The 14,116-nt window shown below is 39.4% G+C and overlaps 1 protein-coding gene across 1 annotated transcript in view; it reads right to left on the bottom strand.

The window, feature by feature from the left end:
• Positions 1-504: 504 nt before the first annotated feature.
• The window catches only part of pdzd8 (PDZ domain containing 8), a 40,396-nt gene continuing 26,784 nt past the window's right edge, over positions 505-14,116 (bottom strand). The window contains exons 4-5 of the mRNA XM_077613139.1: positions 6,395-6,557; positions 505-6,290 (exon numbers count right to left, since the gene is read on the bottom strand). Coding sequence (XP_077469265.1) covers positions 3,973-6,290; positions 6,395-6,557 — 2,481 coding nt within the window. The 3' untranslated portion in view covers positions 505-3,972. The remainder of the gene's footprint in view (positions 6,291-6,394; positions 6,558-14,116) is intronic.

The raw sequence follows: 14,116 nt of genomic DNA, 5'->3' as shown, positions 1-14,116 counted from the left end.
TCGGTCTAAGAAACGTTGAATTCTGTTTTCCTCCGACACCAGTGTCGCAGGCTTATGAGACAAATTTTCGTTGACATAAATGTTGAAATTTAATATTTAATCTACACATCCTCATAGCATTGGAAAACGTTATGAGTGTTTCTGTCATGGTTGTCTTCCTACAGAAAACATATTAAAAAATATATATACATTTTGTTCGATTTTTAAACATTTTTGAAAAAGGTCCAGGCAGCCAATAGGGCAGCGTTAAAGAGACGCATGGGACTCCATAACGTATGGTTGCTGACCCCGCGCTCTATCAGATCAAATAAATACCTATATGTCCAATCAGTTCATGTAAACAAGCGTACTTTCAGATAAATTAACGTTTTTCCTGATTGATTTGCGTACACGATGTAAATGTTGGCATTGTCCCTCCGTGTTTCAGGCATTGGTCAGTGAAAAAATAGGGTGTTGTGTAATTGGTGTGAGTGTTATAACAGCGATCAACCACAAACCAGTGTATTACTTTAAGCTTGTTTATTTAGGGTAAGTACAATAAAGCTTGATAATATGAGCCTTCCAAAAACGTTGGACAACGTCCCTACCAAATGAAGACCATCCTCCTCTTTACATGTTGCTGTGATGAGCACACGAGCAAGCGAGAAACAGTACTGTGGTCGATCACATTGTAACAACAGCAGCAGAGGCAAAAGCATAGTTTGGCGGGTTTAAAAGAGAGTTTTACAGTGCGAATATCATTGAATGGAGTGGTACAAAGGATACACATTGAAATATGAAAGAGAAATAAAATAGACATTCATTCTTCATCTGCTTCAAGTTCAATCTAAGAATATTGCACAAAATCTGAATATACAGTGACAAACTGTATAAAGGTCATTCTGCTAATATACACAACTACCTGCCAAAGTGAGATGACTTATAAAGTGTTCGATTTATTCTGCGGCATAGGTAGCATTTGAAGCAGTGTTTATGCTTCTGAAATCAGTCCCATATAGGTTTTTTAGGGGAAAGCACCAAAAAAGGGGAAAATACAACTAAAATATAGTTATATGCTATGGTTATTTAAGTATATCTAAATTACGAGGGCTGATGACGATTTAGTTACACCGTAGTTTAAAATAGACAATTTAGATGTGGATTTTCAACAAAATATGAGCCATAAAACTAACCCAAGAGAAAATGAACATTTTGCAATATTGTGATACTATGCTCATACAATTGTTCAAAAAATATCAACCTTAAACTTTAAAAGTCACTATTCAACATTAAGTTTTAGTAGCCAAATATCCCTGGGAGCTACCAATTTTTCAACATCAATAGGATCATTTGCTCAGTGTGTTTAAATGTGCTCCATTCCACTTCATTCATTTTGATCACCAACTGATGAGAATTTCTAAGATGCAGGGTTTTAGCAAAATTAGAAAATAAATAAATCGACTATACATAATTTTTCACTCATTAATCTTCAAAGTCGCACATCGTCATTGAGGTCAAATTATTTTGAGACAATGATTCACATCCAAAAGATTAATCGATTATCACAATCATAGTTCAGTCTGATATGTATTGGTGATATGTAACGGTTGTGATCCGTTGATTGTCTGTGCACCACTGATCATACGGTGTTGTGGAAATACTGTCGTATTTATTTGCTTTGTTGGCTTTTAACTATTGGATTGTTCTTATTTAGAAAAATATCAATACAAATAATTACTATTGAAGATGGTAAAGGTTGGAATCAACTCAACGTGGAGCACTGGATCAAAGAAAACAACCTACCAAATAAAATTACCGTATTTATTCGAGTATAACGCACACATGTATATCGCGCACCCATAATTTGTGACTAAAAATTGGCATACATTTTTTTTTCACTTTTTCTCAGCTTACACCAAGGATTGCACGGGTACTGGTAACTGGCAAATGCTGAACACGTCACCATGACAAAACATGTATTCACAACATATGGTACGGAAACCTGGTAAAATAAACTACCAGTTTGAACACAATTCTCAAATGGAATTTACAATTTTAAATCCTTAGAGTCTAATTCATCATCATAATCTTTTAAAATTTTCAAAGTCTGATTCATCATCATCAGACTCACCAAACAATTGATTCCATTCTTAATTTTTTTTTTGTGGTCAACAGAATGGACTCTTGCCCCATCTGGCGGACAAACACAGGTTGTACATCTCCCATTATAACGGGTACTGAGGGCTGTGTTTCACCGGGATTCGTGTATAACACGCAATAGAACTTTGCTTCAGTTTTTGGTACAAAAATAATCGAATAAATACGGTACTTGCATTTTGCAGCATTTGGATATTTGTATCGGCTTTAATATGAACATGCTGTCGTCTCAATCGCTCTGCAGAATTTCTTACGTCGATTTGTCAAACTGGCCTTTCTGTCATCTTCATTTTGGCGAAAATTATTCTTTTTTTTTTAAATGATCATTACAATTATAACTAAGAAATAAACATTTTGGCTATCTAACAGTAATATCAAAATGTATTTGTGGATAAATTATTTAAAGTGGCACTAGTTTGGCAAAAACCCACAGGGAATAATTAATTGCAAAGAAATTTTAAATAAAAGTGGCTCTAATACTCTTCAGGAGTATTCAAAATACATGGCAATAACATTTAGGAAGCTTGTGGCATGTTAAAGCTGAACAATGCTCAAAGATTTCCAATGATTAATTAGGTAGGGGGGGGACACGAGACATACATTTGGACATTCCAATCACCTATGAAGGCAGATTGCATGAATAACAGTACACAGAAAATTGTTCACTAGTACACTGGGCAACAATTTAGAAAAAAAAATCTGTTGTACAAGGTCTAAAAGCTGATTGGAACTTGTTTTGGGGTGCAAAATGCAAAACTAATCTTATGTTCTCTCTATAACATCATTTCTTTTTCTCTAACCTAACTAGCATGTTGCTTCCAGATGGAGATAACTCGTGATATCCTTTGAAAAAACATGAATGTTAAATAGAAATTGCAGTCATGCCTGTTTCATATTTGAATGTTTGTGAAAAAGTTTATAAAATAAGCACACTATATGAAAAACAGTATTTTGCATATTTTATTATTAGGAAAACAGTAATATTATAGTTCAATACCTTGCCGTGATAGAGAAACACTGAGACCAGTTTTGAATTCTGGATCTAAATTATCATTACAAAAAGCTGTCAGACCCATAACAACAGAAATGGTGTTTTCCAGTGTTATTCGCCTTTCACACTCGTGTAAATGCTGAGTAGATGAAAAGAAAAACACATTAGCTCCAAATAGGATGAAATATAATTTGAATACCCAAGCAAAACAATGAAGAATCCAGTTATTCACAAAGTGTTAGTTAAACAAACATCTAAAGAATTTAGTCAAAACATTAAACAAAGAAAGGGACAATAACACCTTTAAATTAGCAAAAACAAATTACATAATTATGGCTGAGGTCATGCAAATAAAATTAAAACGACATCCATTACAATCCTTTTGTAGCTGTTTAAATCAAAAACAAAAAAAGGAGTTATTTCTACAAAGTTCTGCGTTTTAAAGTGCTTCAAAAAAGAACAAAAGGGGTAGGAGGCCTCGACTGCAGTATTCAGGGTAAATAAATTTTGACCTTATCAGTAAACCACTGTTCAATGTTTCATTGCTCAAACAAATTTGCATCAAATTAAAGGCAAATTTTACGAAGACATTTGAAATCATCAGAAAATATCTTGATCAACAATGTACCAGCAACACTAGCGTTCCATTTCCCTTTGAAACCTAATGCATCGACACAGTGCAAAATAAATCCATTAACAGTTATTTATAGGAGAAAAATACATTTATGTGGAAAAAAGCGGACGGCATCGTCCTTTCAAAAAGTTAACTAACCCCCGCCAACCTTCACCCGCAAAAAAACAAGAGTTTAAAAGGCTCCTTAATTTTCTCCTTTCTGGTCTTTTATTTAGTGGAGGGCCTCCACACAGATCTGTTCCTCTGTAATGTCATCCAACAATTGCAGTTCCGCCGGGCTGCAAATGTCACCGTCATAAACCTCTGATCCCATTAGGGCCTCTTCCTCTAAGCCATCTCCTTTTCCCTTAAAACACTGTTGCTCTGAAGGAGAGACGCCCTCCACTGACTCCAAGTCCTCAATTCCTGCACGGTAGTGAATCATTAGCAGTGTGAGCGCCTGGAGTCTTTCTCCGGACTTGGACAGCGCTGAACTAATGAGGACTTTACGCCTGGGATCACCTGTTTCCCTCTCCTCTATCAAAAGAGCATTGTTGTGCTCTAACTCTTGATCAATTTCCTGCTGCAGTTTGTCCAACATAAGCTCCAGTTTTTGGGAACGCTCATCTGTGGGCAAACCTCGATAGAGGTCACGGCCTATCTCTTTCACAGCAATGAACACGCTATCGTCCAAGCCGCCCTCCTTGCGAACAAGTTTGCTGCTTCCCGCACTGCTAGAAGCTTGTTTAGAGGGGCTGGCACCACTTGTGTAGGTCTCTGTGTCGCTGCTCTCATTGTCGGAAGTATTTGGAGTGTGTTTAGGGGAAGGATCCACAGCTCCAGGCACAGCGTCCACAACCTGCTCAACCAGACGCGTCTTTGGGCCCTGGCGTAGGTTCAGCAGACGGGAGCTAGTGTTAATGATATGCCGGGTCAAGCCAGTGGTGGCCCGATTGATGGTGGATTTTGCCTCAGGGTCAGCTCCTCGGCGTTCAGTTGCCGCCACACAGAGAGGGTTTTCTGCAAGGCATTTTTCCTGGCATTTCTTGTGGCAAACATAGGCGCAGATCATACACTGTGAAGCCGCCTTGGTCCAAACTTTTTTTTTGCAATATTCACACCAAGTAGGGTTTTGGAATTGGGTGTCCTGGAAGTTGTGACGAACCTCGACAAGCTGCATGGAACCATAAGCCAAGTCATCCCGAGGAGCTGTGGAGATGTTTTCCCTCTCCCGCTCCCTTATATCCTCCTCTAGGAGACTTTCCTCACGTTCTCTCTCTGTTAGTCCAATGTAGTCTAACTCATCCCCTGCTAGGTAACACAAATTCAAAGTAACATCGCCATAACACAACTTCTCATTAAAGCCTTTGTGGGTGCTGAGGCTGCGTAGTGCAGTGCGACTGATATTAGCTCTAGGTTCTGGAGGCCCAAGTCTAAATGTACTCTGATACTTTGCTGAAGACGTTGCCAAACATTCAAGGGCTACATGCTCCAACGGCAGACTCACATGACCCAGACACAACAAACTGCCCAGCTTAAAGGGGTCTTTACACCAAAGAGCCACATTGAGGTACTTATGGTTGCTCTCCACTTCAAATATAACAGAGGCCTTAGGCCAACATGTTGTCTGGTTCCGAAACATAGATTCTGGAGATTCCCAGAAGGAGTGATCTTCAAGACTATCTCGTGTGCTACAAGAACTCTCTGAAACTTTGTCTTTTCCCTGGTCAGGCTTGTTACCAGAGAAGGAGGAGATTGAAATATCATCACTAGACTCGAATGGCCTGCAAGACTTCCCTTCAGTGGTTTTAAAACTTACCTTCTCAGTGTCATCACTGGGTCCAGTCAGAGGAGCTTTTTCAGGTGATTTTTCAGAAGTACTGATAGTAGTGGTTATAGTACAAGTGGGAGTTATGTTTGTGGCAGAATCAACACCATCAGATAAAATAGTTTCTGGGCTTGCAGATGACAACCGTATTTGGGGTCTTGGTGGCACTGGGGGACAAGATGGTGGAGAGGGTATAGTATGACGTTGCAAACTATCTCCTGAATCATTGCTTGCCTTTTGTCGTGAGGACTTCGGCGATTCTTTAGTTTGGGGCTTTAATGGTGACTGAAGCCCCACTAGGTTTAGCTTACGGCTGAGGATGGGGGATATAGTCCCAAGAGGTTTAGAAGCCAAGTTGGCCACAGTTTTTTTAGGGCTTTGGTTTACTGTAAGTAAGTAATCATCCTTGGTATCAATGGAGCCAAATGAGCCAACATTCTTGGTGGGTTTGGAGTCAACAATTAATTCTTCAAACTCAGAGTCTATGTCTTTACTGTCAGCTATGTCAGAGAGAGTGGTGATTGGGGCAGGGTCTTCTTCGTATCCACCTGGTTGGGATATGAATCCTGGCTCTTCCAACTGTCCAAATCCTTCCTGAAGAGTTCCCAAGCTTCCAAGGGATGGAGTCTGGTGGCGGATCGGCCTCTCATACAGTATCACTACCCTGTCTCCAGCCTGCTTCAGAAGTTTGGGCACTTGAACTGATGATGTCACTTTGACACCTGTCAAAAAGGCAGAAATGGAAAGAACATTTAGGAGTGACTTTTGCTAAGTTACTGCATTCGATTGAATCTTTCAGTCCAATTTTATTAAAGCTATTTCAAACCTCCGATTGCGATAAGGCGATCGCCTCGCTGAAGGTCTGCTAAGGCTGCGGGGGAGTTAGATGTCACTGTCTCAATGCTTACATGGACTGCATCCCCTTCACTGCCAGGCACATGCCTGAATGTCATTCCCACACTGCCACATTGGCCTTTGATAACCTCAGTCTGTAATAAAATATCAATAAAAAAAAATTAAAAAGAAAGACTTAATAACAAGTCACAGCCAACAGGATAGATAGAACAGAAAGATGAACAGATGTAATGCTAAGCAAAATTTCTTTTGACGTCTATGAATGAAATTCAAGAAAAAAACGTATCTTGCATAAAACGTGAAAAAAAAAACGAACTTACTTGAGTCTGCCATTGTTCGCTCATGGCGCTGCCATCTTACCGTAGTTAAACGCGACAAGCCTTGATGCATGTGTTCGTAGTGTTTACCATGTCAGAACATCCCAATAGTTGTTAAGGCTGATTGAAGGTCTTGCAGTCAATCATTAAAATATCAGCCTTGATCAATGTTCCCTCTAATTTTTCGTTGGTCTGAGCAGAAAGTCAACCTCCCTGAGCGCACCGAGTACCAGTGTGAGCGACATCATCGGTACTCGGATGATTCGCCTAAAGACGTTTCGCCGACGGACGTTTGACAGACGGGCAGGTCGCCGAATGTACGTTCCGCCGAACGTTCATTCGGCGACCTGTCCGTCTGTCAAACGTCCGTCGGCGAAACGTCTTTAGGCGAATCATCCGGTCACGACATCATCATTGCTCGCTATGGGCACAACAGTATCACACCTGCCACAAGCAGGTGCATGTCAATGTTGCCTCTAATTTTTCATGTAAAATATGCTGTAAAACACAAAAAACATAAGTGGATAGAGCTACTGCCACTGGCTGCCGCTTAAACGGCGCCATCATGGGGAAAGGGGTAAAAAAAATAAAAAATAAAAAAAAAATTTAAAAAAATTTAAAAAAAAAAAAAAAAAAAAAAAATCCGCTTTTTTTTTTTTTACTGCGCGCCATATGATTGCTGCTGCGCAGAGAAGACGAGAGTAGTGCGCAATTGCGCACGCGCGCAGCTTAGAGGGAACACTGGCCTTGATACCTGAGTAATGTGTATCTCTTTCTATTACTGCACCCAGAGACTTGGTGAAAACTAGACCGCTACAGACCTGGTTGTACTGCTCGCTTGACTTCCTTTTTGAATTTGTCTACGTGCAGGCAACACTTTTTCAGAATGTGTAATCCAGCAGACGATCATTTCGATTCATACAGTACACGTGCGAAGATTTTTCTTAAGATTTTCCCTTCAAAGTAACACATTTGTACTCCCTATTAAAACCATGAATATGGAGGTGAAAATTGTGAATCAGGAGTCTTATATGAGAGAAACCGTAAAAGTCAACGATTTTATGGCAATTTTAAGGGTACGGCTTATACGGAGACGCAGACAATATGCGAGAAAATACGGTAAATTCTGTAATCCGTTCCACGTTCCTCAAAATAAGTACCAACTAAACCTTTAAAAATGATCAGTGTCCCACTTTTGTATGAAAGATGTGAGACACAAAAATGAATGAACATAAGAAAATCATTTATTAATGTATTAAAATGAATAACAAGCATCCAAAAACATGTTCTATTCGTGCAGTAGTAGTACAGTAAGGAGGAGGCTAACGTTAGCACATAAACACATCTAAACAACTACAAATTATGAATTCAAAACAACTCCGCATTAAATAGAACTCTAAGGTACTAACAGTCTCTCCATCTTGTCGTTCAGTATAGTGATAGCATGCAAAGGAGTCGTCGCATTAAATGCTTTCTTCTGCTTCAATAGCGTAGCAATGGTAGATGGTTGGGTTACGACCGGCCATCGCATGCCTCTTTCAAATCTTCTGTTTTTCGATGCATAAGAGGCCCCGCTTATTCATTTCATTCGAACCAATATTTTGAAATAAAAAAAAACTCTGTGACGACAACCGGTATACAAAATAGAGTTGTTTTTGTTGTGGGAGGCCCCAAGTGGAAGTCAAGCAGGCTGCAATATTACCGGGACAATTTCAAAATAAAATAACGCTTACAGGAAATTCATTTCTGTTTTGGGGGATTTAGTAACTTGGATCTTGTTTTCATATGTTGCAGAGGTAATTTGCATATCAGAGGGGTTTGTAACCTGAAAATGTCGTAGTTAGAGGCATTCGTAAGTAGAGTTATGACTGTATATGAAAGTTGACAAAAAAGTAACTGTTTACATGATTGTGACGAATCTATAAATGTAAACCATAATGTTATTGTTGTTGAAAATGTTGATCTGTGAAAATGAATGGAATATCCATCCATCCATAATATTTATGGTCGCAACTCCCTCTTTGTAATGTCTCAGCGAGCACTGGGCGGAGCGCTTCATTTTTTTCAGTATTTTTCCCCCATTAGCCTGTTAGCTCCTGTTGGCGGAGCGATCGCTAATTCAAGACTACTTCTCGTTGGCAAGTGGTCGTGCGTTATCCTATTGTGAGGACATTTGTGTGCATCATTTTCGGAATATTTTGAAGAGAATACAACAGCAAACAGCCCATCGATACTAGAAGTCGGGTTGGCGGCGGGGCAAACAGAGCCTACCCGGCCGGAAGAATGGTATAAAAATATAAAACAAAATTAGAATTTAGTTTAATGTAAGGTTAGATTAAACTTATTTTTGAGTGTGTCTGCATCGTAATCCAAGTTCATTTAAATTTGTTTGTTATATTACGATTCACCGGTGCAAAAAGTCTACCCCACTTATGTTTTATACAGTGAGTGAACCGTATTAATTTGAAAGCTCATAACAAATAAATGGCGATGGGCTTGAAAAGATCAGGCCAATGATTGTTTTTGTCATCATGTGCATGGATCAGGATCAGGATCCATCATTCACCAAGCCTCTCTGAAACCTTTCTATTCCCATTTGTGTAGATCATCATCTTATTCATGCCAACCCTAACTCAATCCCAGACTTGTACCAGAATCATAACAAATTACTGCAGGGAAAATTACAGTCATTTGTCTCAGTCTACGCCTGTCGTATTGGCTCTCCTTTTCTGGCTTTTTATACCAGAGCACCTGTACCATTTTGTTAGTTTTCTCCTCCTATTTCACTAATTTGGGCTCTATTGTCAGCTATGATATTTGACGACTGAAACCCACTGACAAACAAAGACCACACACACATAGCATTTGTTGCTGATATGACTTTATATGAGCGATCCTTTGGTCGTGATGGAAGTCACCGCTGCATCTGAACAGTTCTATGATGTGGGATATGTGTCTTGTAAGCTGCAGCTGTCATGATGGCAGGCGGGGGTGGGGTTTAATTGCTACTCTTTCATCTCACAATGAATTGCCACTTTCAGTTTGCATTGTAGCAGACGATGTCAATAGTTGCATCCAACATGAGACTACTGCTAAAAAAATGAGTAGCTTTTTTTTGGGGGAGAAATTTGAAAATGTCTGTTTTATTTGGGGTGTCGTGATTAGGAATTTGAGTTTAAATCTTTCTAGTCAACTACCATGTTTGTCCTATCAACTCTGAAACATTTGCATTATATATCGCTAGTTTGCAGTACTTATTTTTAGCAATAATATTTTTTTCCATTTTCAAATAAGTATATATTTTCCTTATTTGGAGCAACACAGAAAAGAAATCACATCGCAACCAAGTTTTAGAATTCACAGGTGAAAATAACTCTATGCAACTAAGGATGAGATAAAAACTGGTATCCTTCACATTTATTAACGATATTCATATTACAAACATCTGGACAGGACAGGGGCTCTGCATCCTGCTACCATCAGGGTTTAGGTATGTATCTCTTCCACGGACATTTAAGAGAGCCATTTCTACCTTCTTGCTCAACTCAATCAGCACCCTAAATGCCTGATGGCTGTTAGAGACTGTAGATTAGATTGTATATAGTTTCCCTATTGTTTTAGTTGTTGTTGTCCTTTAAAGCATTTACCGTTGTTTTGCTGTGACGACCCCTAATAGGGCAAGCCGAAAATGTAGTCGTAGTTAATGTATATATTGTCTGGTCTGTTGACCCGTGTGAATGATCATGCCTTAGGTAACTCTGCCTTCTTCTATATGTGAGGCAAATTGTGGTTAAATAAAGTGAATAGGATTATTTATTAGTTGAGGATTTGAAAAATATATTGTTAAAACAATTTAAGATTCTAACACCTCTTGTAAGATACAAGGATATACATGAATAAATAGAAAAATATATACAGAGTATGATTATTTAAATTGAGTAATGCAATATAGTTTATTAAAGCACAACTTCATAGCGTGATTTTATAATAAAAGTCAAACACTCATCAGTCCAGTTAAAATAGACCTAGTTGAACCTACTAGTGTTTAACTAATGGAGGACATATTACAAAAAAGCGGAAGCATTTTATGATATATATTTTTTCAACTTCTGCTTTAGGTGATCTAGCTATGGAACACTTCATTGGATACCAACATGATTAGAACCAAAGCCAAGACTTTTTACGATAGCTTATCTCCTGACGAAGGCACTGAAGACGAACCTCAGCCTCGTTCCAGTGCCGCGAGTGAGTCTCGTGGTTTTACCGCAAGCAAGGGCTGGTTATAAAGTTTAAGAAGAGGCCTGGACTGTGCAGGAGCACTTGAATTGAATTAAATGCCTTTGTCGTCTTTATAGTATAATGGACTTGGACTAAAACTTCCATTAACCAGTTTTTATTTATTTATATGAAGCAGAGAGGAACTATTTTTACTGTGAGCAACGTATTAAAGTACTGTATTTTCACGACTATTAGGCGCACATAAAAGTCTGAAATTTTCTCCAAAATGGACAGTGCGCCTTATAATCCAGTGCGCTTTATAGATGGACCAATACTAAAATTGTTATCACGATAAAATAAAATAAATCCGTCGATAGGACAACTATGGCAAGCAGGCCCCGACTCTACTATTTTCCCGTAGATAAAGTACTGCGCAGTGACTGTTGGGATATGTAGTTTTTTTTGTCAATACACCCAATGGATTGTGGCCTGCCGATTGGCATCAACACTAGCTAGCTACTATTTGTGAACAAATTGTGGCCTGGCGATCGCCATCAACACAGCTGCGAAGCATGGAAGACAGCCTTGGAATACTAGTTATGCTAGCTACTAGCTAGCTACTATTTGTGAATGAATTGTGGCCTGGCGATCGCCATCAACACAGCTGCGAAGCATGGAAGACAGCCTTGGAATAGTTACGCTAGCTACTAGCTAGCTACCATTTGGGAATGAATTGTGGCCGCCTGGACGAACGTATTAAACTCAGCGTTTTCGATGGACAAATGTTCAATTCGGACACATATAATGAGGACTTTGATGGTTTTGTGGGTGATGACGCGAGTACATTGTAAAATGGCTAAATAAAGTACAACCGAACTCAGTCTTGCTTCCGTTGCCTTTTTAAAAACGTGTTTTTAGCGTGCGGGTGTAGCGTGCATTTGGTACATGTAGCACCAAATTAGTGTGTTCGCCGTTGTAGTATATTGATATTATTAGTGCAAAGTTATCACAGCCGTCAACCTGGGTGTATTGACAAAAGGACTATTTATCCCAGCAGTCACTGCGCACCGGAAATAGCATCTGTGGCTGCTTTCGTAGACAGCGCTATTACGGTTCGATAATCATCCATAAATAATATATATATGCCATGCCTGGCTTCACGAAAAGTGGCAGGAAGCACCGGGCTTCTTACGCTACGATTTGTGAATGGATTGATGGAAATGACGGTGACTCTAAGAACGAAGAGAGGGGACCCGGCTTTTTGGAAGGCTCGTTTGGGCAATTGTTTAATTCGGACATAGAAAATGAGGACTTTGTGGGTGAGGATGACATGAGTGAGTTGTAAAATGTCTAAATAAAGTACAACCGAACTCAGTTTTGCTTCTGTTGCCTTTTTAAAACATGTTTTAGCGTGTGGGTGTAGCGTGCAAGAACTATATTTCCCAGTAGTCACTGCGCACCGGAACCCGGAAATAGTCTGCTTCCGGTAGCCAGCGCTATTACATTTCGATGTTCATCCATATATAATATATATGCGTCTAATGAAACGGTGCGTGCTTTGTGTGTCTAAAATACAGAAATAGCACTCGTTACTGACACTGCGGCTTAAAATACGATGCGCCGAATAGTCGTGAAAATACAGTATTTACATTTTTTTAAATATAGATTATATTTAGATATTAATACACGAGTCTTTTCATATGCTTATAGATGAAATATTTAATAAATGCAATTCTTTATAATTGTACTAGTGTACTTGCATTTTAGTATATGCACGAAAACATGTAATATTGTATGTAGTAATAAAAGGGGTGATCGATGTTTTTTCAATTATCGCGGCTATGTCTGGTCTACATTATTTGCAATATTCGAGGGATTACTGTACATACATACAGCCATAAAAAGTAGCTTGGCTTGTGAGGAAAAGTCACCCGTAACCTGGAGGAAAAACTCTCAGGAAAATGTGTGGGTTTTTTTGTATGAACAACTGCATGAGTCTTTAGGTGTTGAGTGCATGTGCACCTGTACAACATGTTCTCATACTGCTTGACTGAACATCAGCCCTCTCTTTAGCAGGTTTGGGAGGGTGCGTGTGAGATATAGTGGTTGAGGTTGAGCTCATCTTTTTCCTTGTCACTGCACTGCTTTGTAATTTAATCTAATACCACATGTCAGATCGATTTGTGTATGGTTATAGGGTACAAGTCGCTGCGAGGCAAGTACACAGCAATTCCCTGCCATATCCAATTAGCAACCCTTGTGCTGATGCGGGAGCTGAGGGGTGGGATGCATGGCCAATAATTGCTCAGGTGTTTACGTCAGCAACTACTATACTGGTTACCTGTGATGTCACACAACATGGACTGTGTGTGTTCAGACCCCATAAACACATGCAGGTGCCAACTTACAGAAAGCAAATTTTGATTGACCATTTGACTCCAATATTAGATTAACCGAAGAGGACCTTGAGAAGCTGGCATCATTCTAGTCCAGCATGCTGGTTCAACTCAGAATTGTTATTCTTATTTTGTGAACATATTTTCCTATTTTAATAAAAATATAACACCATTATATTATACCAGGTTTCATTATACTGATATCCACATAGGCTAATCCACACTAGGGCTGAATAATATTGAGAAAAAAATGACAGTGAGTTTGTGTGTTTGTGATATATCATATTAAAAATTGTAAATGAATCTAAACTGTGGCGTTCTTTTGTACATAATTCAGCTGGTAAGAATCGTGTTAATGTTAATGGGGTCTGCCGTGCGGTTAAAAGTAGGACACGGGAAGTGAATACACTTCTCCTCTGGAGATGCACGAGTGTTGTGGCAATCTGTATGCTAGGAATAAATAATAATAACTTCTTGTGAGGTGAAGAGGTCTGAAATGTACCAGCTGGTCTCTGCGCCCAGGTTGCCGTGCTGCATGTTGCAGCAACCGTTCTTCTCCACTAAGCACTGCCGGTTTCACTTGCCCACCGGCACGTACGTGCCGTTGTTCAACGCCCAAAACTTACATCTTCCAATGTGCGGAACTGCCAATGCTTTTGTGGACTAAGACACCCCGCCTTCGAGTCCGAGGAATACAAAAAATGAACCAATATTATGAGAGATTTGCGCCGTAGATACGGTCGTGAAGCTGGCATGACGACA

This window comes from Stigmatopora argus, chromosome 11 (assembly GCF_051989625.1).
Source record: "Stigmatopora argus isolate UIUO_Sarg chromosome 11, RoL_Sarg_1.0, whole genome shotgun sequence".
Classification (NCBI taxonomy): domain Eukaryota; kingdom Metazoa; phylum Chordata; class Actinopteri; order Syngnathiformes; family Syngnathidae; genus Stigmatopora; species Stigmatopora argus.
The sequence above is the reverse complement of the archived record's forward strand: the minus strand, read 5'-3'. Positions and strand labels throughout refer to the sequence as shown.